This window comes from Rhinolophus hipposideros (assembly GCF_964194185.1).
Source record: "Rhinolophus hipposideros genome assembly, chromosome: 6".
Taxonomy (NCBI): Eukaryota; Metazoa; Chordata; class Mammalia; order Chiroptera; family Rhinolophidae; genus Rhinolophus; species Rhinolophus hipposideros.
In genome coordinates this window covers 22,013,323-22,040,468 of record NC_138052.1, presented here as the reverse complement: position 1 = coordinate 22,040,468, position 27,146 = coordinate 22,013,323, and the positions used below count along the sequence as shown (strand labels likewise).

The window sequence follows — 27,146 nt, the reverse complement described above, 5'->3', positions numbered from 1 at the left end:
GATATTTGTTGAGTGATGATGGTCTTAATAATTTATTCAGTGTTTTAAAATTTTAGTCTGTTGACAAATTATTCTTAAAGAAATCATCATTATTTTATTCAGTTAGAGTGCTGCAGTACTTGAGTTATTAGACCTTGACTGTTAAGAATTTGGTGTTTAGATAATGTTTGATGTTTGATTTTCCATATTAAAAAAAATAATTGAACTATAACCCTAAATTAAGGTTGCTTATAAAAGCCACATAATACTTCCTACTTTTGAGTCTTTTGTTTTTCTTTTTTATGCATCTAAGTTTTTCCCCACTCGATGATGAAGCAATGAGTTTCAGGATATGGCCCCATATATCTAATTCATAGTATAATTCCACTGGTGTAATTTACTTAATTGTAAAATATTCAAGAGTTAGTGGGAATTAATAACGGTTTTAGCTCTGCTAATTAAAGTTCTCCTATTACTCAATAATTTGATTTGTTTAGGTAAAATAAAGCTAATTTAATGTTGCCCCTATAATAATGTCCCTTCTTTTATTTGCATTCTACAATGTTTTGCTGAATGGGATATAAAGCAATGAAATTCTAACAACTATGCTGGGACTACATATAACTCAGAGTCCGTGCTAACCTGTGTTGCAACCCATGACCATTGGAACATGCTACACACTCAATCCTCAGACGTATGTCCATTCTATAAAAGTTTAAGATCTGCCAATTGAGCCTACCTGCTCTGGTAACATGGTAGTACCCTTGACTGTATTCCTGAATACACCCTTAGGTAGTTTCTCAGAGATGTCTTGGTTCTTAGAGAAGGATGCAGTATGCATACATCATAATATTGTAAAGGTAGCTTGTGATTTGAATCATCGATTCTTGATTTCCCTTTAGAAAGTAGCATAGCTTGATAACAGCTGTAAATATTAGCTGTTGCCAATTTGTTCTAAGCTATATTCACTGTAAATGAATTCAGTTTTTATCTTCTTTTGTACCTTTATAAGAAATGAGGGTTTATATGGAGAGAAGACCATAATTTTATAAATTCAAAGAGTCATCTATGGTAAAATACATATAATTTCAAATTAAGAAAAATAAATAAATAAACTAATACTTCAGGAATTCGAATTATATTAATTTTGATCATATTTTAAATCCCAGCTACAACTGAATATACCTGTGAAGATAATGTGAATCCATGCGGAGATGATGCATATTGTAATCAAATAAAAACATCTGTTTTCTGTAGCTGTAAGCCTGGATTTCAGAGAAACATGAAAAACAGGCAGTGTGAAGGTATAGTAAATTTCCTCAACAGCTTTCTCTTAAATCTTTATGTTTAAAAAGACTCCCAAAGCTGCAAAATTGTGAGATAACACGAGATTGATTTTCATCAAAATGTTGTGTGTCTATGGGATACCTGTTTACTTATGAGAGTGAAAGTTCTGGGGTCAGGATCCTGTGTATTTTTAAGGCTAAGCTAATGTCACTGAGGCTATGGAAACTTTCCTGCAGCTGATTCAGACTTCCGGGAATTTCAATAGTATTGTTACAGTTCTGTTTTGAAATACAAATAATGAAATTGCTGGTCCAGGAACAATTAGAGAATTAGAGGCACTTCATGAAATAACGTGTTTATGATGACCCATTTCTCTCCAATTGAGCATTTGCAGTCCTGCAATAGGAATTCACTTCTGGAGAGTTGTGGGCTTTTATTCTAACACCATGTCTACCACAGTGCTTTGTATTACCAAGAATTGTCTTTCAAAATTCAAAGACGGGATCTAAATAAATCTCTGTCAGCTTACGAGTACTTGAGATCATTTAAAAATTGAGCATGTAGGATAGCCAGCAAATATGTAAGTTATATGTAAATATAATTTAAGTCAGGTCTTTAACTATAGAACTACAAAATACAGACCTATATGTACTTTCTGTAAGTTTCTCCACTAAAATTGATATTATTTGATTAGAGCCAAACCTAAATCACCTAAGTCTGGCTTATCTAGGATAAATTCAAGTCCTAAAGTGCTTTCACCTAATGCTTCCTTTTCTATTATCTCTTTGTGTTATTCTTGAATAAAAATAAAAAAAGTGATTTTATGTCACATCAATGAAATTGGAGTCATTGAAAAAAATTAATTATACTCAGCCAAAGGGAAAGAAGTGTATCCATGTCATAGTTATATACATTGTGAGTAATATACTGGCTTGGATTATTCATGACCTTTCATTTCTCCATTAAAATGAAACACTGAACACTGGCGACTTGTTTTCTCTATTTTCAAAAGAAAGCGAATTATTTTTCAAGCCTAGAATATTTGTTATTTCCTAGACACTTTTTATCAATTGTATATAAACATACACATACCACACATGCATACACACACTACACACACACACTACACACACAAAGTCTCTTCAAGATTTTCATTTCAAATAACATTAATTTGCTCATATTTGTGAATAGTAGGCTTTGTGTCCTGTATATACTTACAAAATTTAGAAATACTAGTCCCAAAATGTTCTTTATTTTTAATTATATTTCATGGCAAATATAACCTACAAGCTACACTGAGTTAAATTGCTATTAATCCACTATTTCTGTAAAATTTTGTTGTGCAAATAACTTTTGAACAATAAAATTTTCATCTTAATTTAATAAATGGAGATTTAATAGTAAAGAAAAAGAGTTTTGATTTGGTGTGGAGAAGATGATAGACATTGGTTTGATTTGCAATTCAAAGAATTTAAATTTATGTTCTTCCTTTATATAGTTCATAAAACAAAAAAAAAGCTTAAGAAATTGATATTTGATATAAAAAACAAAACACTTCAATTGCAATGTCTAAAGAAAAGAAAAACAAAAACACAGAATAGCAGAAGAGAAATAGAAAGGGAATAGCAGTTGTTGTGTGGAAGACACTGGTCTAGATATTGGACATGTATGGTGTTTCTCCATTCTCTTCCAAAGCTCATAATACAGACATTATTTTAGAGATGAAGAGAAAGTGGTGATGCTAGCCATTACAGGGCCATGTGAGGGAGCTGAGATTTTATCAAATTATGCTGGGTTTTGGTTATTTTTATTTCATATCAAAGGAAACCCACAGTAACAAATCACTTCCTATTTAAAACTACAGGTTACAAACAAATGAAAAATATTTGTTGTAATACTTTTTGATGGTTCAGTGCTGATAATATCTATTTTACTTGATCCCTGGCATAATATTCATTAAAACAAGTAAACATATTTTTAAAAAATCTCTTTACTCTACATTTCAAACAGAAATTAATTGTCATCAGAGTGCTTATGTTCTCCTTGGGCAAAGTATCAGAGTAGAGACCACACAATCAGAAAGCGTGAGTGTGAGCCTCAACACTGTCATTTACATGTGTCACTGGGAAAGTCCTTGTCTCTGCCAAAAGCATTTAGAACAATGTTGAGTGCTAAACTAAAGATAGTTATTATTACTGCACTTATCTTTAAGTTCTCTAATTCAAGGGAAGGATTTGTCTCACAGATTTACCACATAATTAGAGCAGAGGAATTATGCTGATAGAAAGCCAAAGAAGAGGAGGAAAAGAGACAAAGTAGATAATCCACCAGAATCACTGAACCTCAATCCTGGACCTGCTCAAGCCACTACAATTAGAGGCGTATGCTAAGACACAGAATATCGCCTGTGCTTTGTTTATTTATTACTTATGATTTATATATTTATTTATATATAGGCATCTGGTTTCTTGTTTAATTCACATAGCCCTTCTTATTACATAGTTACTTCATCTATATGAATCCAGAGATGTATTACAGATACATCCGTATCTTCCTTCTCTGCCAGGCATTGTGCAAAATGCTGGCAATAAAAAATGAATAAATCATAATTTATGCCCTCAAGCAACTGCCAGTCAAGTAGTGGATATTAATATGTAACCATCCTGTGAAATATAGTGTGAACAATGCTATAAGAGAAAAATACCAAAACAGCAAATAGTGTGGAAACTATGGGATGATCAGTCACTACTATATACCGATAGAGACCAAGGAAGGCTTCAGGTCAGGTGGATCTTGAAAGATGAGTAGAAATTCTTTGTGTAAAGGGGGACAAGGGCAAAGGAACAGTATATGACAAGTACAAAGGTGTAGAATTAGGTAATGAGAAACAAGCTTAAAAGGAAACCTCATGACATGTTTATTAGAGAGTATTCACTCAAATGAATACAATAGAGAAATTTGAAATGGATGTTTCAATAGGTTAAGTGGATTAACAACCAATGTACAAACAACTGATGAATTATTATACTGAAAATATTGTCAAAGCATTATTATGGCCTAAAAATATTGCACATGTTGCAGAATAGAGTTTGAAAGGACAACAAAAGAAATAGAAATAAGTTGAAATAAGACAAAAGAAATTTGTCATTTTGGAAATGTAGAAGGAATGAAAATACTAATTGGGGGTATGATGATGCTATCGTGAGCTCTTCTTTTCAGACCTTAATGAATGTTTGGTCTTTGGTACATGTTCTCAACAATGTATAAATATGGAAGGATCATATAAATGTGTATGTGACCAGAATTTTCAGGAAAGAAATAACACCTGCATAGCAAAAGGTAAGTTATAACCATTATTTCAAAAGTTAGTGTAATGTTGCTGTAAACATCTTATGGGGGGAAAAAGGTCAGTGTTATATTTTAGCAATTGCTTCATGTCTCATAATATAATTTCTACTGCTAATTTTGCCAGTTGGATTGCTGTTAGTCTTAATTAATTTAGTCTGGGATGATTAATAGGCGTGACTATCAAAAACATGGTTACTGGTAAAATAATTTTATCAGGAGGGGTAAAAGCTTAAAAGCCAATGTGATAGGATGTAAAGTATCTTTATGGCCTACTCTCAGTGTATTTGAGAAATTACACTGTGGATATAAATAGCAGGTTAAAGATGATCATTATAAGGAGAATGGACTTTTGAATAAGACTTTAAAAGTGTTTAAAATAAATTTATGCTTTCAAATTCAGACCACCTCCATTTAAGTATATCATTTAAAAAAATTAAATGACAGATATGGATTTAAGACATTTTTAGATATGGATTTTAATGCTCATATGTTTTTACTAAATAATATTGTGACTTAAATATTGTTAGTTATAGAGCATTATCGGACAATGTTAATAAAATAGTTATCACAAGAGGAAGACAGCACGATTGAGTGGATCAAGCATGGGCTACGAAGTTAGGTGTACCTATATTTGAATCCCAGCATTACACTTTTCTGTGTGGCCTTGGGGAATTATTTAACTTTCTGAGCCTCAGTTCCATATCTGTAAAATAGGAATAGTAATACCTACATTCCACAGTTGTTGTAAGAGGAGGAGATAAATTGTGAAAGGCTTAGCTAGTGCCTGCTCCATAGTAAACATTCACTGAGAGCTATTAAATCTATAGAACTGAACTATCCCTCATGCATTATTATTTTTGTAAATTTGCAGGTACTATACGTACAATTTAATCTTTATGGTTTCATTAATATTTTAATTAATACTTTCAGGATTTAATTTAGGGTTTTACTTGTCTCAGTATGCGTATGATATCAGCATTGTATTGTAGGTATCAAAACTTTAGGCCCAAGAAGTCCACTTAGCAAGATTCTAGATAACACTGAGATGATGACGCTTTAATGTAATAAATATTGATATCTTTGTATAATAAAAATAAAAGAACACAAGATATGTGAATATTGGAAGAAGAAGATTCTTCATATCTTAATTTTCATTTGTTAGCCTAAGGTGGTGATCTCTCAACTGCACAAACTAAATGCTCAGAAATGTTTGAAGCTTAATGAGAACACAATATAGCATCTGAATATTGAGAAAGCATCAGAACATAATATCTTGTGACTTATCAAATAGAAATCCCTCTTCATAAATCTATGTCTGCCATAGATATCTAATTTCTAGTCATAAAATAAGCTGTGCCCTAGGAAAACCTACATCAATAACTCTTAGAAAAGCATAGGTAACTAACTGTATATTAAAAATAACATGATCAGGTCCTTTTTTAATTAGATTGTCTTTCTGTTGTTAAGTTGTATTAGTTCCTTATATACCAGATGTATACCTGTGTATACCATATACCATGTGTATATACCATGTGTATACCATAAAAATGTATACACATGACTTGTATTCATCTTTTGTTATTGATATATATTGAGTATTACAACTTTAATACAGTGTTTTTTTTCCTTTCTTAAAATGTATGTACATTTTTTTTGGCTCCCTCTGTATTTTGGATATCATCCCCTTATTGGAGGCACTGTTTGCAAATATCTTCTCCCATTTGGTTGGTTTCCTCTTTGTCTTGTTCATGGTTTCTTTTGCTGTGCAGAGGCTTTTTAGTTTAATATAGTCTCATGCATTTATTTTAGGTTTTACTTCCCTTACCTTTGAGGTCAAATTCATAAAATCCTCTTTGAATCAATGATCTATAAGTTTAGTACCTATGTTTTCTTCTATGCAGTTTATTGTGTCACGTCTTATGTTTAGGTCTTTGATCCATTTGGAGTTAATTTTGGCATATGGTAACAGAAAAATTAGAGAACCAAATTGACTTCACTCATATGTGGGTTATAAAACTGAAAGCAACAAAGGAACAAGACAAACAAACAAAGAAACAAAATCTCATAGACACAGACAACAGTTTAGTGGTTACCAGAGGGTAAGGGGGGCGTTGGTAGAAGAGGATAAATGGGGTCAAACATATGGTGATGAAAAGAGAACTGACTCTGGGTGGTGAACACACAATGTGATATATAGAAGATGTATTATCAAAATGTACACTTGAAACCTATGTAATTTTACTAACCATTGTCACCCCAATAAATTAAATTTTAAAAATGTCATGAAGATTAAAAGAATGCATAAAGTTGGTCATTTTTATTGAGCAAGAAACTGTGTTAAGAATTCAACATAATTTAACAGAACAATAATTAATTTTACATTAGTTGAAATTTACTTTATTTTTGTATTTTATTATAATAATCTCCAGGCTCTGAAGATCAAGTTCTCTACATTGCTAATGACACTGATATCCTGGGTTTTATATATCCATTCAACTACAGTGGCGATCATCAACAAATTTCTCATACTGAACATAATTCAAGGATAACAGGGATGGATGTGTATTATCAAAGAGATATGATTATTTGGAGTACTCAGTTTAATCCAGGCGGCATTTTCTACAAAAGGGTCCATGACAGAGAAAAAAGGCAAGCAAACAGTGGCTTGATTGTAAGTAAATAACATTTATTATCTGAAGGCTTACAATTTCCCACCTTCCTGTTTAATTTTAATACATCAATCACAATATCGATTATAGGAGGTAATTAATATATCCAGTGATTCCCCCTAATTCTCTCTATATAGAAACAAAACATTTCTCTACTCATTTATTTTCATAACTGTATATAATTTATTTTTAATTTCATGCTGTTACATTTTTGTTTTAATGTATTTAACTTAGCTATATAAGAATGGTAATAAAAGATACCAAACCTTTCTAGAACATTTTATATTTATAATGTTAAACAATATTTTATGAACATAAGATTTCTTTCATCATGAGATGAGATTAGGAACCATTAATTGTTTTTATGGTGGAAAGTATACTGTCAAAAATATGGAGAGAAAATTGTTTCATTTTTAACAATGTGAGAAATACGTTCATTTTCTAGGGCAAGAGATCAGCTCCATAGAGTAACCATTTTTTCTGACTCCTGATAACTATATTTTAGGGAATATCCAAAACAGAAATATTTTTTGCTGGTATATGTTGGACATGTTGATTATCATGATTATTCCTTTTGAGAAAAGTAAACTAGAAAATTTATTTAGATTTGTGATCATAGACTCTCCTTTTTTTTTTTTTTTGTTTTAGTGCATGTCAATTTATTGTGTATTTTATATTTTGAAGTAACCTGGGAGAAAAATGACAGATAAATACTGATTTTTATGGGTCCTGGCCCATTCCCACACAACCAAAAAGTCAAGTACTATCACCGTAGGATGTGATTGAAGCTTTGTATTTGAAAATAATCAGATGTATAATACATATCTGAAAGCCCTCACTACCTTTTGCAGTGGGATCTATCATAAAGTATTTTTTCTTTAAAGCTTTTACTGGGGAAGGGGAACAGGACTTCATTGGGGAACCGTGTGCACTTCCAGGACTTTTTTTTCCAAGTCAAGCTGTTGTCCCTTCAATCCTAGTTGTGGAGGGTGCCATTCAGCTTCAAGCTGCTGTCCCTTCAGTCTTAGTTGTGGAGGGAGCAGCTCAGATCCAGGTCCAGTTGCCATTGCTAGTTGCAGGGGGTGCAGCCCACCATCCCTTGCAGCAATCTAACAGGCAACCTTGTGGTTGAGCGGACTCGCTCCAACCAACTGAGCCATCTGGAAGCTCAGTGGCAGCTCAGCTCAAGGTGCCACGTTCAACCTTTAGTTTCAGGGGGATCTGCCCACCATCCCTTGCAGGACTCAAGGAATTGAACTGGCAACCTTGTGGTTGAGAACCCATGCTCCAACCATCTGAGCCATCCAGGAGGCAGCTCAGTTCAAGGTGCCGTGTTCAATCTTAGTTGCAGGGGTCGGAGCCCACCATCCCTTGCGGGACTCCAGGAGTTGAACCCGCAACCTTGTGGTTGAGCGCCCACTAGCCCATGTGGGAATCGAACCGGCAGCCTTCGGAGTTAGGAGAACAAAGCTCCAACTCCCTGAGCCACTGGGTCAGCTCTATCATAAAGATTTGAACTACATAAATACAATTTGATAAAAATTTGATAAAAATATGGGACATATTTTTTATCAATAGTAGATAACAAGAAATTGATTTTAAAAGAAGCAATATTAGCTTTCAAATTCAGGTGAGATTAAATTAACTGTGAGTGAAAATCCATATACATCAGAGTTGTTTCTTCATTTCTGCATCCTCGTACATAGTGTTACACAATAGCTTTAGTTCTATTAAAAACATTCTTGGACAGAACCAAGAAATTTAGTACATCACTCTGCCCTCCATTGCTCACATGTAATCTCCTTTTTCTTTATCAGACCAAAAGGCCAACTAAGAGTCTTGGCTAGCTTTCACTTTCTTTATCTCTAAAACAGAAGTTTGCTTTGCAAAAACATTGCTCCTATGGTACAATTGTATCTATTAATGAAGAGACAAAGAGTGTATATCATAGAGTTACACTACCAGGGTTTTAATCTTGTTCCTGTTGCTTACTAGCTTCCTAGCCTCTCTGTACTCTTCATTTCATAAAGTTTTAGTGAAGAAGATATACATACATACATACATATATGTATATATATATACATATATATATATATATACATATATGTATGTAGAGTAGTATTAACAGTGTTTGGCACATAATAAGTACTATCTAGGTGCCTGTTATTAACAGGAAAATGAGGATAATGACGGCTATGATGTTGACAATGACAAGGATGTGTTTGATGATATGATTAGCAAGATGTTCTCTATTATGCACATTATCACATTAAAAATTATTTGCAATTTGCTCTTGTCTGAATTTCATAGTTACTAAAAATACTTAAATCTATAATTGTTTTTAATATAAATTTTCAGTGAAAATGATTTGACAATCATTTTGATTTTATCCTGGGAGTGTTTGATCATATATAATCAGTGTCCTTTAGTGAATAGTGTTTATTGTAGATAAGAGGTGAAATTTGTTTAATGTTTGGTAATTAGGTGTTTACTTTTATACACACAAAATATAAATGTATATATTTCATTTGTATATTATATATTTATTTGCATGCATTATTTTAATCTTTAATTTCATTAATGCGGTATAGAATATTTTGTAACCAATGTCAAAGCTATTGATGAGCCTTTTTCTAATAGGATATGAAACTTCATTTAATATTTTAATGGTGGTGATTATCTGTATTGTATCATCTATTCTTCCTGTTTCTTTGTTTGTTTGTTTTTTTGTTTTTTTCTTTCTCTCTTTTTATACCTACCCAAGTACGGAAGAGTAGACTACATTTTCTAGGAGCCCAGTATAGCTCACTGAATTTCATAATTATAGGTTAGAACCTCTGAGCTGTGAGTTTTAGTACCATGTTCTAAGTCATTAAGCATTCCATAGAAAATCGAACCTATGCATTTTTTAAAAAAGTACTTAAGGTTACTGATGAGGGCAAGTGTTTAACTTTGCTTCCTAAACCTTTTTATAATCCCAATATCTCAATATTATAAACATGGAATAGAGCCATACTTAACACCTTAATTTAATGAGCAGTACGCATTCTAGAGCAATTAAATGACTTACCTACGCCCATGCATCTACAATGTGACAAAATTTAGACTTTAATTTGAGAGACCTGTTACATCTCTGAGTCTCAGCTTATTCATCTGAAAAATAACTATAGTATTGAAGTAGACAATTTCTAAAATCATAAATATATATGTTTTTCCAAATGATGTGTGACATAGTTTATTCAGTTATTATCTGGACAATTTGTATTTATTCCTCTGAAATCTGTCTTGTGCATAAAGAATTGAATTACTTATGAATTACTTACGAATTACTCTGCCTTGTATTGTATTTGCTCTTTTATGGTCACAAGCTCATCATTCATTAGATTAATGAACATGAAATCTATTTTATCAAAGGTTTAATATGAATATTAAATGATACGACATGAGAATTCTCCACCTCTAGAAAAAATGAAACTCAAGACTTTTCCCTAAGCTGAATATAGAACATTAATTTATTTCTTTGAATCAGACCGGAAAGAAAAAAAAATACTCAAATCAAACTATATGTACTCTGTTTGTAACCCCGTTATCAGTGAACCAAATGGAAGGAGATAGCCATGTGATAGCAGGATATTTTGAAAGCATATTCATAGATACTGAAAACGTTTGAATATTTCCATCCCAAAAGGCAGAAAATACACTGTATCAGAAATCAGAAGATAACTCAGACAAATAAATGTTAACTGAAGTCCATTCCAAAGAAAGGTAATTTTTGATATGATCTGTTTTTTGGAAGTCTTGAAGGAAACACTCTTCTGTAATTTGTGAAAATGGTTGGAAAACTAATTATGATTACAAATTCAAATTTCAAATGCAGACTAAGTTATTTATAGATAGAAATGCTTATGATTTTATAAACCCCTTAGCTATACAAAATGAATGGCTTTTTTTCTTAAATAATTTAACTCAAAAGACTGACATGATTCAATCTATATGTAAAGCATAATGAGATTTCTGAATTTTAGTAGTCAGAATACAACATGATAGCATTATGCAACAATTGTACATATTTTCTAGCAATTTATCATTTCTAGTATGAAATGCTCTACAGAAAACTACATGATAATATGCACTATAAATTAGGTCAATGCTTTTAAAAATTCAAATGACTAGAAATGCAGATTAGATTTTTACCATTCAAGAAATATTCCTGAGCAAAACAAATGGTTCATCTGATCTACCTGTTTTTGAGAGGTGAATATGAGATACCATTTTTTGGCATATTTTCTGTTATGCAAAAGAGAATGTTCTAATGAACATGCTTATAATTTTATTCATTAATAATCATACATATTCTTCAAAAAGTTGATTAGGCCTGAATTTCTTTTTTCTGAAAATCTTTTAAGAATATATTCAATTAAGTTATCTTTTAATAGGTTTCAATTTCTAATTGAAGTACTAGCTAAAAACTGTGATATCACACACACACACAAACACACACACACTTAAGTGTTTAGGTGTGTATATACACCCACATTTAAGTGAGTGTATGTATATATATATAAGTTTTAGCAAAAACCGACATTTGGGTACTGGTAAAAATTGACAGTTTCTTTTTTTATTCCTTTTTTCTTTTTTTCTTTATTATTTTGAATTTATTGTAATCATAATTCTAAATTGAAACTGTCTATACTTGCTTAGCAAGAATATTTTTAAAACCATCTGTGTTCCTTGAAACCAGTCCACAACTGTAATCATTTGTTATAACTACTTTGAAAGTAATCTAAAACTATCAGATCATTATATTATTACCATTTTGTGTCTTGTTTGTTGTTGATTGCTTAAGACAGGTACTCGACAATACATACTGATTAAAGATACATTGCTCCGTAACAGTTGGTATCAATATTTAAAATTTTACTGAACATACATTTTACAAGGCTATATAATATATATTATGTAATTAATATTCCACAAGAAATTATTGATCAACTGTATAGTATTTGAAGGAGAACAAGACAAGTTTCATTAATTCACACCTAAAGCTTTATTTAACAAGTTCCATTTGTTAATTTTGGTGCTGTATTCTTGGGCTACAATAATGATAAGACAGAGTCTTGTCTCTTAAAGTTTACTTTCCTAGGGAACAAAGACAAAGTTTAGTGAACTCATAAATAAATACTAAGAAAAATTCCAATTTTGAAAGGTATGTTGAAAGAAATAAATAATGATCTAGTAAGAAACACTCAGATGTTGTAAGTCTTCTTTGGATAGGATGATCAGTAAACACCCATTTGAAGAGAGCATATTTGATCTAAGACCTAAGGGATAAGAAGGAAGTAACACCAGCTTGTTTATATCTAAAACAACTAATTTACTCTGTAGGTCGAGGGTGGATTTGGTGGGAGAAAAAGCGAGAAGAGGAGACCACGTCAGAGGATTGTGGTCCATCTTAGAAAAGGTGGTAGGTTGCACTATTACAGTCTCAATGGAATGGAAGGTAATGAAGAAAAGATTAACTAAATTGTTTGCAGATAGGATGAATGTCAAAAATGAGGATAGGAAGGACTCAAGACTGATTCCTATATTTCTCAACTATACAGCTTGATGGTTCCTGAGGATTATAAACTGTGGGTTCAGTTTTAGTCATATTATATCTGAGATGATTGTAAAAGATCAAACTGAGATGTCACATATTCAAGTGGTTTATTCAAGGCTTGATCTTAGACCTCTGGATTAGAGATCTGCATTAAGAAATAGAAGAATAGTTGAGATACCTAAAACCATGAAGCTAGATTAGCTTATCTGGGAGAGAGTACAAGGGAAGTAAGAAAGACTGGAACAAATCTCTTAAACCTGATTAAATTGATAGTAAGCTATGGCCAATGCATTCAGAGAAAATATAGAGTCACAAAAATGATGAAAAGACTATATTTTAAGAAAGAGCTTGAGAATGAGAACAAACAAGTATTTGATTAATTTGGTGACAATGAGTCATTGAGGAAGCCTACTTCCCAGAGCACTCAGTGGTTCTATATCAGTGGTTCTCAAGTGGGGATGACCTCCCACCCCAGGAGACATTTGGTAGTTCCTGGAGATATTTTTGATTGTCAGAAATGGGGAGCACTGTTGGCATCAAGTGAGTAGAGGCCAAGAAGCCTGCTTAACACCCTACAATGCTAGTCCCTCACAACAAGGAATTATCCTGACCAAAAGATCAGCAGCGTTAGTGTTGGGAACCCTTTCTCTACATAGTAAAAAAATCAGTGTCTCCAGTCCAACCTTAAATACATGTTTCATCATTTCATGTAATAATAACCGTGAAATACAAAATGCTCCTAAGATAAAACACCAATATATTATTTTATTGGTCTCTTGTTTTTCTTCTCAGTTTCTCAGTCTCTTTTGCTAGATTATTTTCTCCTCCTCTCTTAATATTGAAATACCCCCAGGCTCAGAACTTGAACTTCTTTCTGTCTTTTTTCACTTCCTTTAGAGTTTGTATGGTTTAACATATATCCATATGCTAACAACCACCTAGTAGATATCAGGCTCTGCCCAACTGCTTGCTTTGCTTTTCCTTTTGGATGTTTTAAAAAGAAAATCCCCAAAGTAGCACACCTAAAAATAAACTTCACATATGGTCCACAAAGTCTCCTTTCCCAGTCATTTAATCACAACTCCATTTTCCAGATGCTCAAAGGAAAAATCTTGGAGTCATCATTGACCTTCTGCTTTCATAACTTCAAAAGCAGACAATACTACTCCATCTACCTTCAAGGTTATGTCCAGGAGTTGACTACCTTACATCAGCTTGACTGAAAGTACTTAGTTTTGAACCACCATCATCCTTCTTCTCAATTAATTCAATAGCTCCCTAACCAGTCTCCTTGCTTCCCTTCTTACAACGCAGTAACCAGAATGTTCCTTTTGAAACATAAATAAGATCACATCATATCACTGATAAAAAATATACAACAGTTGCTCACTGCAAAAGACAAATTTCTCATAATGTTTTGCAAGGGTTTAAAAGATCTGATCTCCTGTCACTTCTCTGACTTCATCACACCTTGCTTTCCCCCTTACTCTTCTTTGGAGAAGCCCTTCTATTTCTCAAACCCATCACTGTCTGTAATATAAATAAGGTCTTTCAGGAATGTTCTCTTGGCATAAAATGTTCTTCAGCCAGATATCCTGCATGAATCAATTCCTGAATTCTAATTTTTTGCTCAAATGTCATCATCTGAATCCATACCTTACTGATAATTGCAATTTCTGGCCTTATTCTAATCCTGGAATCCTCAATGACCTACTCTTTTGTTATTTCCATAGTACTTTGTTAAAATGCCATATCGTTTATTCATCTATTATGTTTATCTATTATCTACTTCCCCTTGATATGAATAAATTCCCAGGTGGTAGAGATTTTTGGTGTTTTGGCCAGTTCTGTAATCCTAACATTTAGAACACCACTTGTCATAAAGTAGATACATTTTTTTAATTAAAAGATATAATTAATTGCAAATATTTGGTATGTATAAAGTAGTATGTCAATCTTGAAAGTTATCTTTTACAGGTCATTATTCTGTTCCTCAGTATTCAATTAATCACACGTTTAAATACTTTTATGTCAAGCTATATCCCATTTTATCACTGTTGTCTCACAATAATCTATATTAAACTTCCCCATTTTTCCCTCTGGAGTTCATTGACTAAGCCTTCTCTGATTTTCTTGTGTCTACTTTTGGTCCTAAGTACTAAGCCATTCCCATACCATAACCAAAATAATCTTAAAACATTAATCTGATCATTATCTTTCCCTGCTTAAATCCTTCTAATGGATTTCCATTGAAAAATTATTGGTTTACAGTTCTGTGCAGGGAAAACATCCTGATCTTCCATCCAACCCTTCCCATATTCTTACAAATCTGTGAACAAACACATAGATAGCCACAAACACATTTTTCTAGCCACAAATAAACCATATTTTATTTCCAAGAATGCATCTTAACTTTAGAGTATTCATCTATGCAGTGTTCTCTGCCTCCCTTAGTTATCTTGGTGAACCAAAGCTGCTTTATTAAGCATCACTTTCATTATCATTGTTTTCATTGAGATTGCTCTTGATCTTGTTCAGACATTAGAGATCTCGATATGTAGCCAACATAAGGTATGTTCAGGTCTTCCAAAAGGCTCGCTTGAATGGCTACTGTTTGAAGGACCAAAATCACAGAAAGATCGTCTATTATCCGAAGAATGTCAACTATATGCCCAGGAAACATTCAATGAGGTGACGTCATTAATGTTCCAGATGCTGTTTAGACTTGGAAATTGTATTGTCAGTTTATCTAGGGAGTAATAAGATGGTACGAAACAAATTTTAATGAAGCTGGCAAGAAAATAATGTATAAAACTCACCCTTACTTGCAAACACACACACACACAATTTGATGGATGAGAGATGTTGATCTATAAAAGCCCAATTTGTGTGTACATATTTATATACATATACATATACATACTTGCTACACAGACCAAATATTCCTGTTTATCCACAAAATGCTCACCTAATGATTCCAGAGACACACTATCAACATTTGCTTCTCTGACTCTTTTTTTTTTTTGCTATGTGTTTATCGTGTCTTAGACCCCTTTCTTGTAGATATGTGATTTCTCTATTAAAGTCAACTTATTTTGCCACTTTAAGGCATGAGTTTCAAGTCAGCTATAAATGAGTGAAACAGATTGGATGTAGATTAGGCACCCGAGTGAGAAGGGCAAACTGAACCCATGTCCCATTAAATCAGGGGGCTGCTGCTGGCGGACTCTGCTCTTCTGTAATATTGGCCTGATTTTGGTATACTATCTTACATATATTTATTTTTTAACAAACAAACAAAAGTTTGATTTTTTTAAGTGATATGTTTTTAATTTTAAAGTTAGAATCTACTTTAAAGATTTTTGTTTTGTTTTGTTTTGTTTTGTTTTTTTAGCTTTAAATTGTCCTCAACTGACCATTTTATAATCTCTGCTTTCAGGTAACTCTGTATTACATCTCAGTCTATCCTTGTGTTAGCTATATTTTCTTAAAGTTATATTGCTAACTATAAGAATATTGTTAAAAAAGAAGATACGTTCATGACTCAAGTGTCATGTTTGTTTAAACTGTAAATGTAAGAAGTCACCTTGATTCCTTAATTCCAGGTCGTTCACATAAAGTGATGATATCAAAAGTACTCCCTTAAATACCAACAAATTTTTCACTTACAGACGAAGCATGGAGTTCATAATCGGCATCAGCTACATGCTTAACGCTATTTAAAATGCAGATTTACATAGAATGGATAAAATTTTAAACTGTTACATAATTTAGTATTTAGAAGGTAAAGATTTTTACAGAAAATCTAAACCAAAGCCTTTATTTTATGCACACACAATTTGTAGAGAAACCAGGACTGGGTCTTAAACCCACTTTCTGATTTCAAATGTAGTACCCTTTCTAGTCTTCTATGATATCTTTTGTTTACCTGATAGTATGAATGAAGGTTTTGACAACTTTCAAAACCTTCTTATGGAGGTAGAGTGTGAATCATAAAAAAAAAGTTTAAGTATAAAGATACTCAATGGGCTTAAAAACTGTTAAAATCACATAGAAATTATTGAATTATTGAAAAAACAAATTTGTTTTTTATTTGGAAATTGTTTGAGAATGACATACTTTTATTTGGTTTCTTTTTCCTCTATCTAATAGGAATTTGTTTCACATTGACATGGTCCTAATGTAGATAAATATAGCTTTAAAATTACTCAGATAGAAATAATCTCTTCTTCAAAATAAATTGCAGATAGAAGCTATGGATTTTATCCTTGAAGTGGTTGTTGGATATCTTACACATTCTAGCTCTATATATTACTGTTTTTCTTGATTCTTTTTTTATTTCTCCATTGCTATATAAACTTCTTGATTGAAATAATAAATATTTAGATATTTTATGATATCACTAAGTCATCAAATTTAGTAATGTTCAGAATTTGTCATTATTTTACCTCTGTTTTCTGGTTTCTGAGAATTTAATCTGATTCATATTTTGTAGATCAAAAATGTAAATGGCTTTTCATTACTTGACATACACCACACACACCACACACACAAACACACACAAGTTTTGCAGAGTGGCTTTACATCATTGTTTTAATAGCATTACATTAGGAGATAATTAACTTTAGTAAAATGAACTGAATTTTTTTAAGATTTTCACAAAGACAAAAAAAAATCACAAACAAATAAAATATGTGAACAACACCTCAATCTCCCCTTGTGTTAACTGTATTTTTTTAAAGTGTATTGCTAACTGTAGGAATTTTGTTAAAAAGAAGATATTTCCCTTGCTCAAATGCTTGAACACCTCTTTCATAGGTTTTCCTATTTCCTTAAATAAATGAAATGTCTCCAGAAATTTATATCTTTTGTTTACTGAAGCTGGAATTATGGCGGATATCTTACACAGCTGTAAAGGATTGTTTAAAGTAGTAACCTCTAATTTTGTTACAATCAAGCTGCCAATTTTTCTGTAAGATTTAAGTGTTTCATTCATTTGACTAATATATCTCTACAAAAAATACCTCAAGCCTCAGAACTTCGGCTGTGTATTTAGAGAGCTTATTAGAAAAGAAAGCAGGTGTGTGGAGAAAGCAGTCAAAATGTGTCTTTTGCTTTGTGCATCAGTACCAGCAGTGCCTTTTGTTGTCAGGGTAACCATATACCTCTGCAGCCTCTTATACAATCTTTATTACATTAGTACCTCTAGTTCATCGGTATATCTGTCTAATGAACTACCCAAAGGGGCAAATGAGAGTTTTGTATTTTATTCTTCCTTTTAATCTAATCTGTTTGTTTTGTTTTCAGCCTCTTTGGAGACAAATGACTTAGCTTCCCCGTTTGTTTTCCTATGTCAGACTCCATTCACTCCCAGAACTTCAGTTTACTTCTCTAGTGTTTTCTCATTTTGTGTATTTATCTGATTGGTATTGAACCTCTCTATAAATTTTCTGTCATTAGAACAAGACCCAAAAGGAGCTCCTGTCTTCCACTCTCCAGCCAATATTAATATGAGTCCCTTTTTATGGCTTGTGCTATTCACAATCCTGTTCAAACTGTGAGCAAGTAAGCAAGATTATTTCATGGCTATGGACCTCACTAGGGCGATTTCCTAATTTGGCCATACTTTCCATGACAATAGGACCATCTCATTGTTGTCTTGTTGTTTTTCTTCTGTTCAGGTCTGCTCCCTTTAGTGTTGAAAATCATTGAGCATTTAGTATGTTACGAGTCACTGAGGACGAACACTTGATAACAGCTTCACCCTGCTGCCATTACTCTGTGCGAATCATCTTGTCACTGATGATTCATGACTTTAGGTTGAATTTATTAGGTAACCATCCTTTACCCCATAACTACTTTAGTTGATACTGGAATGACGTTTGGAATTTCTTCATCAAGGAATCAGAAAAAAAAAATGTATAGATATAAATGACTCTGTAACTCACGAGTATCTCTTGCGTTTAGCCTTGAAAAGTAACATGTTTCCCTTTCTCTAAGCAGCATTTATTACCCAAGTAATGTGACTTAAATTTGATTTATTCTTCTATAATTCACCATTAGTGGAATCTTCGTGAGCCTGCTTACCTGAAAAAGTGTCACTACATGAAACTTCTGAATGTTCTATAAACATTAGGGGTTCTTAACTGTCAGCAGTCCAGGTTTAGTGGTAGAGAATGGGAAGATATCCATCCGTTTCTTTTTTCTTTTATCTTTCTTTCTTTCTTTCTTTCTTTCTTTCTTTCTTTCTTTCTTTCTTTCTTTCTTTCTTTCTTTCTTTCTTTCTTTTTTCTTTTTGTTTTCATTTTTTTCATCATGAGTAAAACAAAATGAAAATCTTAAATTTCAAAAAATGGAACTTTGCATGAAATATATGTCCTATTTTAGAAAGGATGCCATTATGGTAGAAAACAGTGGGAATATTATCTGATAAAGAGAAAATAGATAATTTTCTATGCTCATGCTAGACAACAGATGTCTTTTTGTTTTGTTTTGTTTTTTGCATGCTAAAGGTTTGCTCTACTGGTGTTAGAAAATGAAAAATATGCTCCAACAGACTATCAACAGCTTATAATGGTTATTTTTTTTCCCATTGTCTCTCATGTTTATAAATGTATGACTTAACACTGGCATGCTCATGCTGTTTGTTGATATATTTACTTTTAAGTGCCTCCATACTAGAAAAAATATATACTTAATTTAAATGATACTGGAACATGTGAAAATAATTTTGTGGTCTGGCTTAGATAAATCTTTATATTCCATCCATCTATAAATATTATTTATATGGCATTTCTAGAGCATATTGTATTACAGAATGCTTTTTATTTAACTTCAGTTACTTAAGAGATATTACTGGGTAGATGGATAATATTTTTTGTTAGAATTCAGAAATGGGGTACTGTAAAATTTCGTAGTTTTAGTTTTTAAACCAATATGTAAAAAGACTAATAATAAAAGTCATTAGAAATTTCTTGGGTTCTGTGTTTAGTTCAAGCCATATTTTCCTTTCGTAAGAGCCCAGTAATCACACAGCAGATAGTGACTTGCAATTCCTGTTTCTTGGCATATAATGTTCTTTTTGAGAAGTTCAGTTTCTTCTCTTTTGATCTAAATCAATTTCTTAATAAAGCACGTTCACTAGTAAACCAAATGAGAAACTATCATGTGTCAAAAACCCATATTTTCACTGGTTGTGAGGTCCTAATTATGTTTTCATACATTGTCTACATGTCTAGTTATAATCAACTTCAAATTACTGTTTCCATTCTTGATATAATTCCCCTGAAATATTTTTCTCACTTCTGATAATGCACAATAAATCTGACCATGTTAAATTAATTACTACGTTAGTTCCAACTCAAAGTGATCAAGTTAATTGAAAGACACATAGCATACCTTATTTTCCTTGCTGTCTATACCCAATGACCTCTCGTACCTTTGAATCATAATAATTCAGTAATACAATATGAAGCAGAAAATCCAAGCTAGCAGATTTAATACAAAGGACAGAGATTCTAAGTTTCCTCAAAATATGCTTAAATGAGGTATCTCTCTAAGTGTGTGTATTTGTACTAATGTTTTTTTTTTTTTTTCTTTTCTTTTCAATGTTAAAATCAGCTTACAGAGCTAAGGATGCAGAGAAATAGGAATTTCCTTAAATTGCCGAAAAGAGTGTGTATTGATACAAAGTCTTTGAAAAAATTAGAAAAATATCTATTCAAGCTAAACATATGTATATCTTAAGACTCCCCAATTCTATTCCTTGTTAAATACTCAGAAATGATTGTTTGTGTCCACCAAAAGACATGTGTAAGAATATTCATGACTTTATTTATAATGGCCTAAAAGTGTAAACAAGGTAAATGGACTTCATTAGTAAAATGGTAAACACATTATGGCCTATTGAAAAAGTAAAATCCTATCCATTAATAAAAAGTATTAATAACTGTCATTCACAACACTATGGATGAATTTCACAGACATGATGTTGAATGAAAGAAATCAGCAGTAGAAGAATATGTTTCTATTTATATGGATTTGTTTAATCTATGGCATTAGTAGAATTATGGTTACTCTTAGAGGAGAACTTACTGGGAGAGGTCACAAGTGAACCTTATATAATTCTAGAAATATTCTTTCAGAGTGGTGGTTAAACAGGGTCAATGATATTAGTAAAACTCCATTGAGGTATATACTTAAAATTTGTGAAATTATACATCTATAAATATTACAAAAAGATATCACATATTTTTTTTTCAAATCTGTGTAACAATTAATACCTGACAATGTTAATAATATTATTCCCACACACCAATGTATAGATACAGAAAACTCGACCAATTTGGTTTTGAAAACACTGTGGTTTGTTGTTTTGTTTTCTTTTAGTGTCCTGAATTTAAAAGGCCCAGGGATATTGCAGTTGACTGGGTTGCAGGAAATATTTATTGGACTGATCATTCTAGAATGCACTGGTTCAGTTACTATACTACTCACTGGACCAGTCTAAGGTACTCTATCAACGTAGGGCAGCTGAATGGCCCCAACTGCACCAGACTCTTAACAAATATGGCTGGAGAACCCTATGCTATTGCTGTAAATCCTAAAAGAGGGTAGGTTAATGGCTTGGTTGTTTATACTTTTTGATATGAGTATCCGTTTTTAGAGATTGTTATATTTGTGCTCTGCAGTTTCGTTTCTGTAATGAGTGTTGAACACATAATCAATTTATAAGACTTCTGAAAATCCCTCTTCTTCTCCTGTGCAAAAGTTATGTCCATGATCTTTTTACACCAAATAGTTGGATATATACGTATATATATGTAGATATATAATTTCTGACAGTTTGCTACATTAAACATTGTGTGTGTGTTTGTGTGTGTTTTATATGTGTATTGCAGAATAATGAAATTGATGTGATCAACACATAACCACTATGTTGAATCTAATATTGAATTTTTGTAACACTTAAACATAATATTAAATATATTAAGTGCAGAGTATTAGTGTTTTTAGCTATTTCTGATAATAAAAGATGAAAGTATATTATATAGAAAAACAAATTTAAACAATTGAACACAACTATTTCCTTTATTTTACTTGATTTTATTTTTCTCTTTGCTCTCTTACCTTTTTTCATTTGTAAGCAATAACCAAAAAGGAAATATAAAAATGTTTAAAAAAACTCCTCATAACTCACCCATAAAGTAGACCCTTGGATCCTGAGTCAAAAAGAGACAAATGTTATTTACTTACTAGAATTATGTGGTGTGGTGTCTTCTATTAGGTTGGTACGAAAGTAATTCTGGTTTTTGCAATTATTTTTAACCTTCTAAGCCACAATTGCTGTGCACCAACCTAGTAAATAAAGAACGATACATCTAAGAAAACAGTTAATTTTTCTATCAAAAAAGGAAAGAAAGCATATTGGTGCAGTGTCCATAATAAAATGAATGTTCTGTCCCAGCAAGAGGATAATTTCAACTATTAGAAATACTTTTCTTCTAAAATGTTAATGAAATTTTCAAAATTGAACTTCAGATATCAAATAATCAGCTATAATGCATTCTATTAAACAGTGGCTGTCAAATTTTAGTACATAGGTAAGACTGTTTAAAATATTTGTTTCTGGGGTGCTATATTGAAGGTTCCCATTCAGGAACGTTTAGAATTGGGTCCAGGAATCTACCTTTTCAAGGATCTGGGGTGATTCTGATGCACATGGTCTGAAGAGACACTATTTTGGAGCAGAGTTGGGTTGTAGCATCACTACCAATAGGCTAATAAACTTGACCTATCTCTTCAGGATGATGTATTGGACTGTCGTTGGGGACCACTCCCACATAGAAGAAGCAGCGATGGATGGTACTTTGAGAAGGATTTTAGTACAAAAGAATTTACAGAGACCCACAGGTATGATGTCTTTCTGGCACAGTCTAAAATGTGTAGCATCACGCTAAGCATATTAGTCCTACAAGTCTTTCTAGTTTTGTTGGCAATATAACAATTTTTACAAGCAGATAAAATAATTTATAGCATAACTTTACGAAACACATCAACATTTCATGTTGTATTTTTCCAACTTAAAAGTCATGTCTTTATCACACTGCCAGTAATATTAATGGAAATATTACTTGAAAATTGCCAAAATTTTAAGGCCATTAGTAGAATTTCACATGCATGAAAATTTGAGTTTATAACAATGTACTAGGGTACTTTTAGAGCTATATGTTAATGATGTTGGGAAAGATAGTAATATTATTAGAAAATGATAAACTAGATGGACAAAGAGCTGGGACAAATAAACAATTTTTTGTGAACTACAAGTTTGATGATCTCTTGCCTTTTCATTCTCAGCTCTTTTTAGTCTGCTATTGATCTCCCTCCCAACCATGTCATCTAAACTACCACTCCAAACTCTTTGTATCCCCAGGACTCCTTAGGAGCTCAGACTATTTTCCTGCTTCGCGGTTCTTTCCCAATCCATTTTTCTCCCAGCCTTACGTCCAGAATGCCCTTCCAACTTCTGTATATCTTCCTGGAACTTACCCATCTTTTAAGGTCTAACTTTAGCACGTCCTCCTTCAAAGTCCTCCTACTGGAGTCTCAGGAATTCTGTGCCACCTACCCTATCCTACTACATCCTCATCAACAGGATAGAATTCATTTTCTATAGCACATACTATTTAACAATTATGCTTTGTAATATCTTTTGTAGTTGAAAATTTGTATTTGGCACTTATATCCTTATTGAATTTTAATGTGCCTTATGGTTTTTTTTTCCCCAACTAGATTGTTTTTACTCTTTATGGGAAGGAGCATTATCTGAGATTTAGTTCATTTACGTATGTGTGTCTCCATTGAGTGATTTAACAAATACTAATTGAACATCTACCTGGTGCCTGGAATTGCTCCAGGTGCTGAAGAAATAAGTTTTGTAAAAATGTCTAACTCTCATGAAACTTACCTTCCTGTAGAATATATATATATTTTATAGAATATTATATATATAATATAGAATATTATATATAATATAGAATATTATATATATATAATATAGAATATTATATATATATATATATATATATTCTCTATCATGTGAGACAGTTATAAGTGCTATGTAGAAAAAACATGCTAAGGGATGAGAGGCTATCGGGGGTACTATTTTATTATGATTATCAGAGAATACATTTGTAGATGAGTGATATTTGAAAAGCTAACTGAATAAAAAGTGATAGCAAGTCATGTGAATATGTGACGAAAGAACTTTCCAAGCAGAGAAAATAGCAAGTTCTGATTTAGGGATGAGTTTAGCAAGTGTCAAAAATAGCAAGAATGTTAGTATGCCTAAAAAGTGTATGAGTAAGTCGGGACAATGGTAGAGATAAGGGTGGCAAGGTGGCCAGGGCAGATCACCGAGGCCATGGAACACTCTGATAGCACTGGACTCTATTCTAGCTTTAAAGGAAGCCACTAAAAGGTATTGAGGAGGACAGTGGCATGATCTGTCCAAACACTATTTTTATTCTCTAAGCAACTTTGAACCTCTTTTTCTTAACTTTTTATTTTAAACTGATTTTAGACTTACAGAAAATGTGCCCAATTAAAAACATTTCTCTGATGTTCACATCTTCGTAAGCATAGTACATGTAACATGTTCATTTTAAGGAATGATTCAGCAGCAGTTTATATGTATAATGCCTGTAGGAAGGAGCTTTGAAGGGAGCCTGAGGCAGAGATTCTTGCAAAGGTTATTTATGAAGAGAGTATAGTTCAGGAAAAACCTGTAAAAAATGGAGAAAGGGAAAGATCCTAGAAAAACTGTGCCTCAGATAAAGTCTAGTCTTGGCTTGAGCCACAGGGGTTGTGCTTTGGACCATCAATTCCATGACAGACAAGGGACTCAACTTTTTATATTCCTCATCAGTCATTGACTGGTGTTTGGACTTTAACTTCCCAAGCAAGGGTGCTGCAGTCAGTTGAGCACAACTATGGAGAAGAAGGGTAAGTGTGAGTCCTTAGCTACTAAAGCAACCAGGGGATGGGTACTCCTGCCTGGTAAAGGAAATTTGGGCTTGGTACCACAGTGTCTACTACAGTGGGCTAATTGAAGGTGCAGGTATTGAATATCTTCCATGTGCTAGCCATTCTCTCAACACTCTGGGTAATTTAATGACTGACACATCACAGCCCGTTTTCTCATGGGGTTTTCATTTAAGAAGAAAAAACAAAAAAAATTAAGCATGAACAGAAGTAACTGTAGTTTTGGCAAAATGTGAGAATTGTTACGTACCTTATAATATTATGGAAGTTCAGAGTCAAGAAAGATTATCTCTAGTACAAAAAAAAATGTGAAAGTTGTCTCTGTCTCTTTAAATAGTACTTGAAAGATGGGTAGACATTTGAAAGTTTGGCAGGTAATTCATCACTATGCAGTGTGTTTATAAAGGTGTTCTTTTGAGTTGGATACATCAGGTTTATAATTGCAGGAGATCACTTATTAGCTGTAAGATCTCAGAAATGAACTTATTCTCTTTAAAGTTGGATTTTATTAACAAGCCTTCTTAGGGTACAATTTTGTGAGATGCTTATATGTAAAAGAGTAAGAGTAAAGATCAAAAGTGAAGACTACAAAGGTATATGAGCAATAGAAGCGAAGCAACAGAATTCAGTGTCATCATAGCTGAAGAAAGTGTTTCAAAAGGAAGAAGGTATAATCTGTTGGGCATAGTACAGTACTTTTTGGGTATAATATAGTACATAGAGGAAATATGGGGTGGTAGAAAGAGCATAAGCCTTCCATGTACGTAAAGCCTTCCATCGACTTAAAATTGAGGAACCTGCATAAACTTTAGAGTATCGATTTTCTTATCTGTAAAAGGTATCAATAATATTTACCTTACCTGTAATTAGAGTGCTTCAGAATCATTATGTGTTGAATGAAGATGAATGCCTGCAATCTGTAACACTCATACGTGTAGCATGGTTTTAAGGACTCTTTTAATAAATGACACACTTGATTTTTATTAGGCACTGTATTAAACACAAGAAGCATGAACTGTCTTCTGATTCGATCAGTTGTGAGGTGGTTGAGTAGCATGCTCCATGACAGCAGGAATGAGATCTGTTTTGTTCCAGGCTCCATGCCTAGTACTTGGCAATGTATTTGGCCAGAAAGGTGCCTTATGAATATATGTTGGGTTAATAAAGGCTTTGTCAGATAAGGACACTTCCCAGGTGTCCCTCCAGTAGGAGGGTATGTAAGATTACATGAGTTTAAGTACCATATTATTTAATATCTAGAAAGTTATTTACATTGACTTTAGCTCTCCCCAAATTGTGGCAATAACTGAGAGATTAATGACTGGCCCTGGACCAGTCATTATTTGGTTCATTCAACAAATTATTTGTCTTTGGGCAATGAAAGATCGCTAATTAAATATTAGGGTGGTGCAAAAGTAACTGTGGTTTAAAAGGTTAAAAATAAGGGGGTGAGGGAAGGGAGATGAGGGTAAGGGGGATCAAATATATGGTGATGGAAGGAGAACTGACTCTGGATGATGAACACACAGTGGGATTTATAGATGATGTAATACAGAATTGTACACCTGAAATCTATGTAATTTCACTAACAATTGTCACCCCAATAATTAAAAAAATAAAATAAAATAAAGAAAAATAATAATTGCAAAAAATGTAAATACTTTCACACTAACCTAATAAAATGGTTGAAAACTTAAGGACTATTTTGCATTTCCTTGATGCATTTATTTCACTAACATTCACAAATAAATGGGTATAATGCATACATGTGTATATATGTATATATATACATATATATGTATATATATACATATATATATACACATACATGTGTATATATGTGCATATATGTGTGTGTATATATATATATATATATATATATATATATATATGTATATGTATATATATATATATATATATATATATATATATATATATATGGAAAATAATGTAATTTACAATCTAAGATCCTAAGTAGGCAACTTATCTTGAAAAGTATTGTTAACAATTTTTGAAATAAATTTGATATGATGATAAATATCTTTAGTTTTTTTGGACCTCTCTTATCACCTCTTAAATCAAGAATATGATACTGCATACTTGCTGGTGTGCTTGGGTTTCTTTTAACACAGAATGTATATAATCTTTCTCTCTATTTCTGAAAATGAAGTAATTTTAATTTATTGCTCTCTCAAAGTCTTCTCTGTTAAATATTACACTGG

The 27,146-nt window shown here is 32.4% G+C and overlaps 1 protein-coding gene across 7 annotated transcripts in view; it reads left to right on the top strand.

The window, feature by feature from the left end:
* The window catches only part of LRP1B (LDL receptor related protein 1B), a 1,877,633-nt gene that overhangs the window by 1,751,910 nt on the left and 98,577 nt on the right, over nucleotides 1–27,146 (top strand). For 6 of the 7 annotated variants that reach the window (XM_081051911.1, XM_081051912.1, XM_081051910.1 and 3 more), the window contains 5 exons: nucleotides 1,149–1,283; nucleotides 4,486–4,605; nucleotides 7,044–7,285; nucleotides 21,271–21,494; nucleotides 22,688–22,794. In XM_081051911.1, the coding sequence (XP_080908037.1) occupies nucleotides 1,149–1,283; nucleotides 4,486–4,605; nucleotides 7,044–7,285; nucleotides 21,271–21,494; nucleotides 22,688–22,794 (828 nt within the window). Of the gene's footprint in view, nucleotides 1–1,148; nucleotides 1,284–4,485; nucleotides 4,606–7,043; nucleotides 7,286–21,270; nucleotides 21,495–22,687; nucleotides 22,795–27,146 lie in introns of those variants that run through there. The other variant, XM_081051913.1, reaches the window with a different exon arrangement.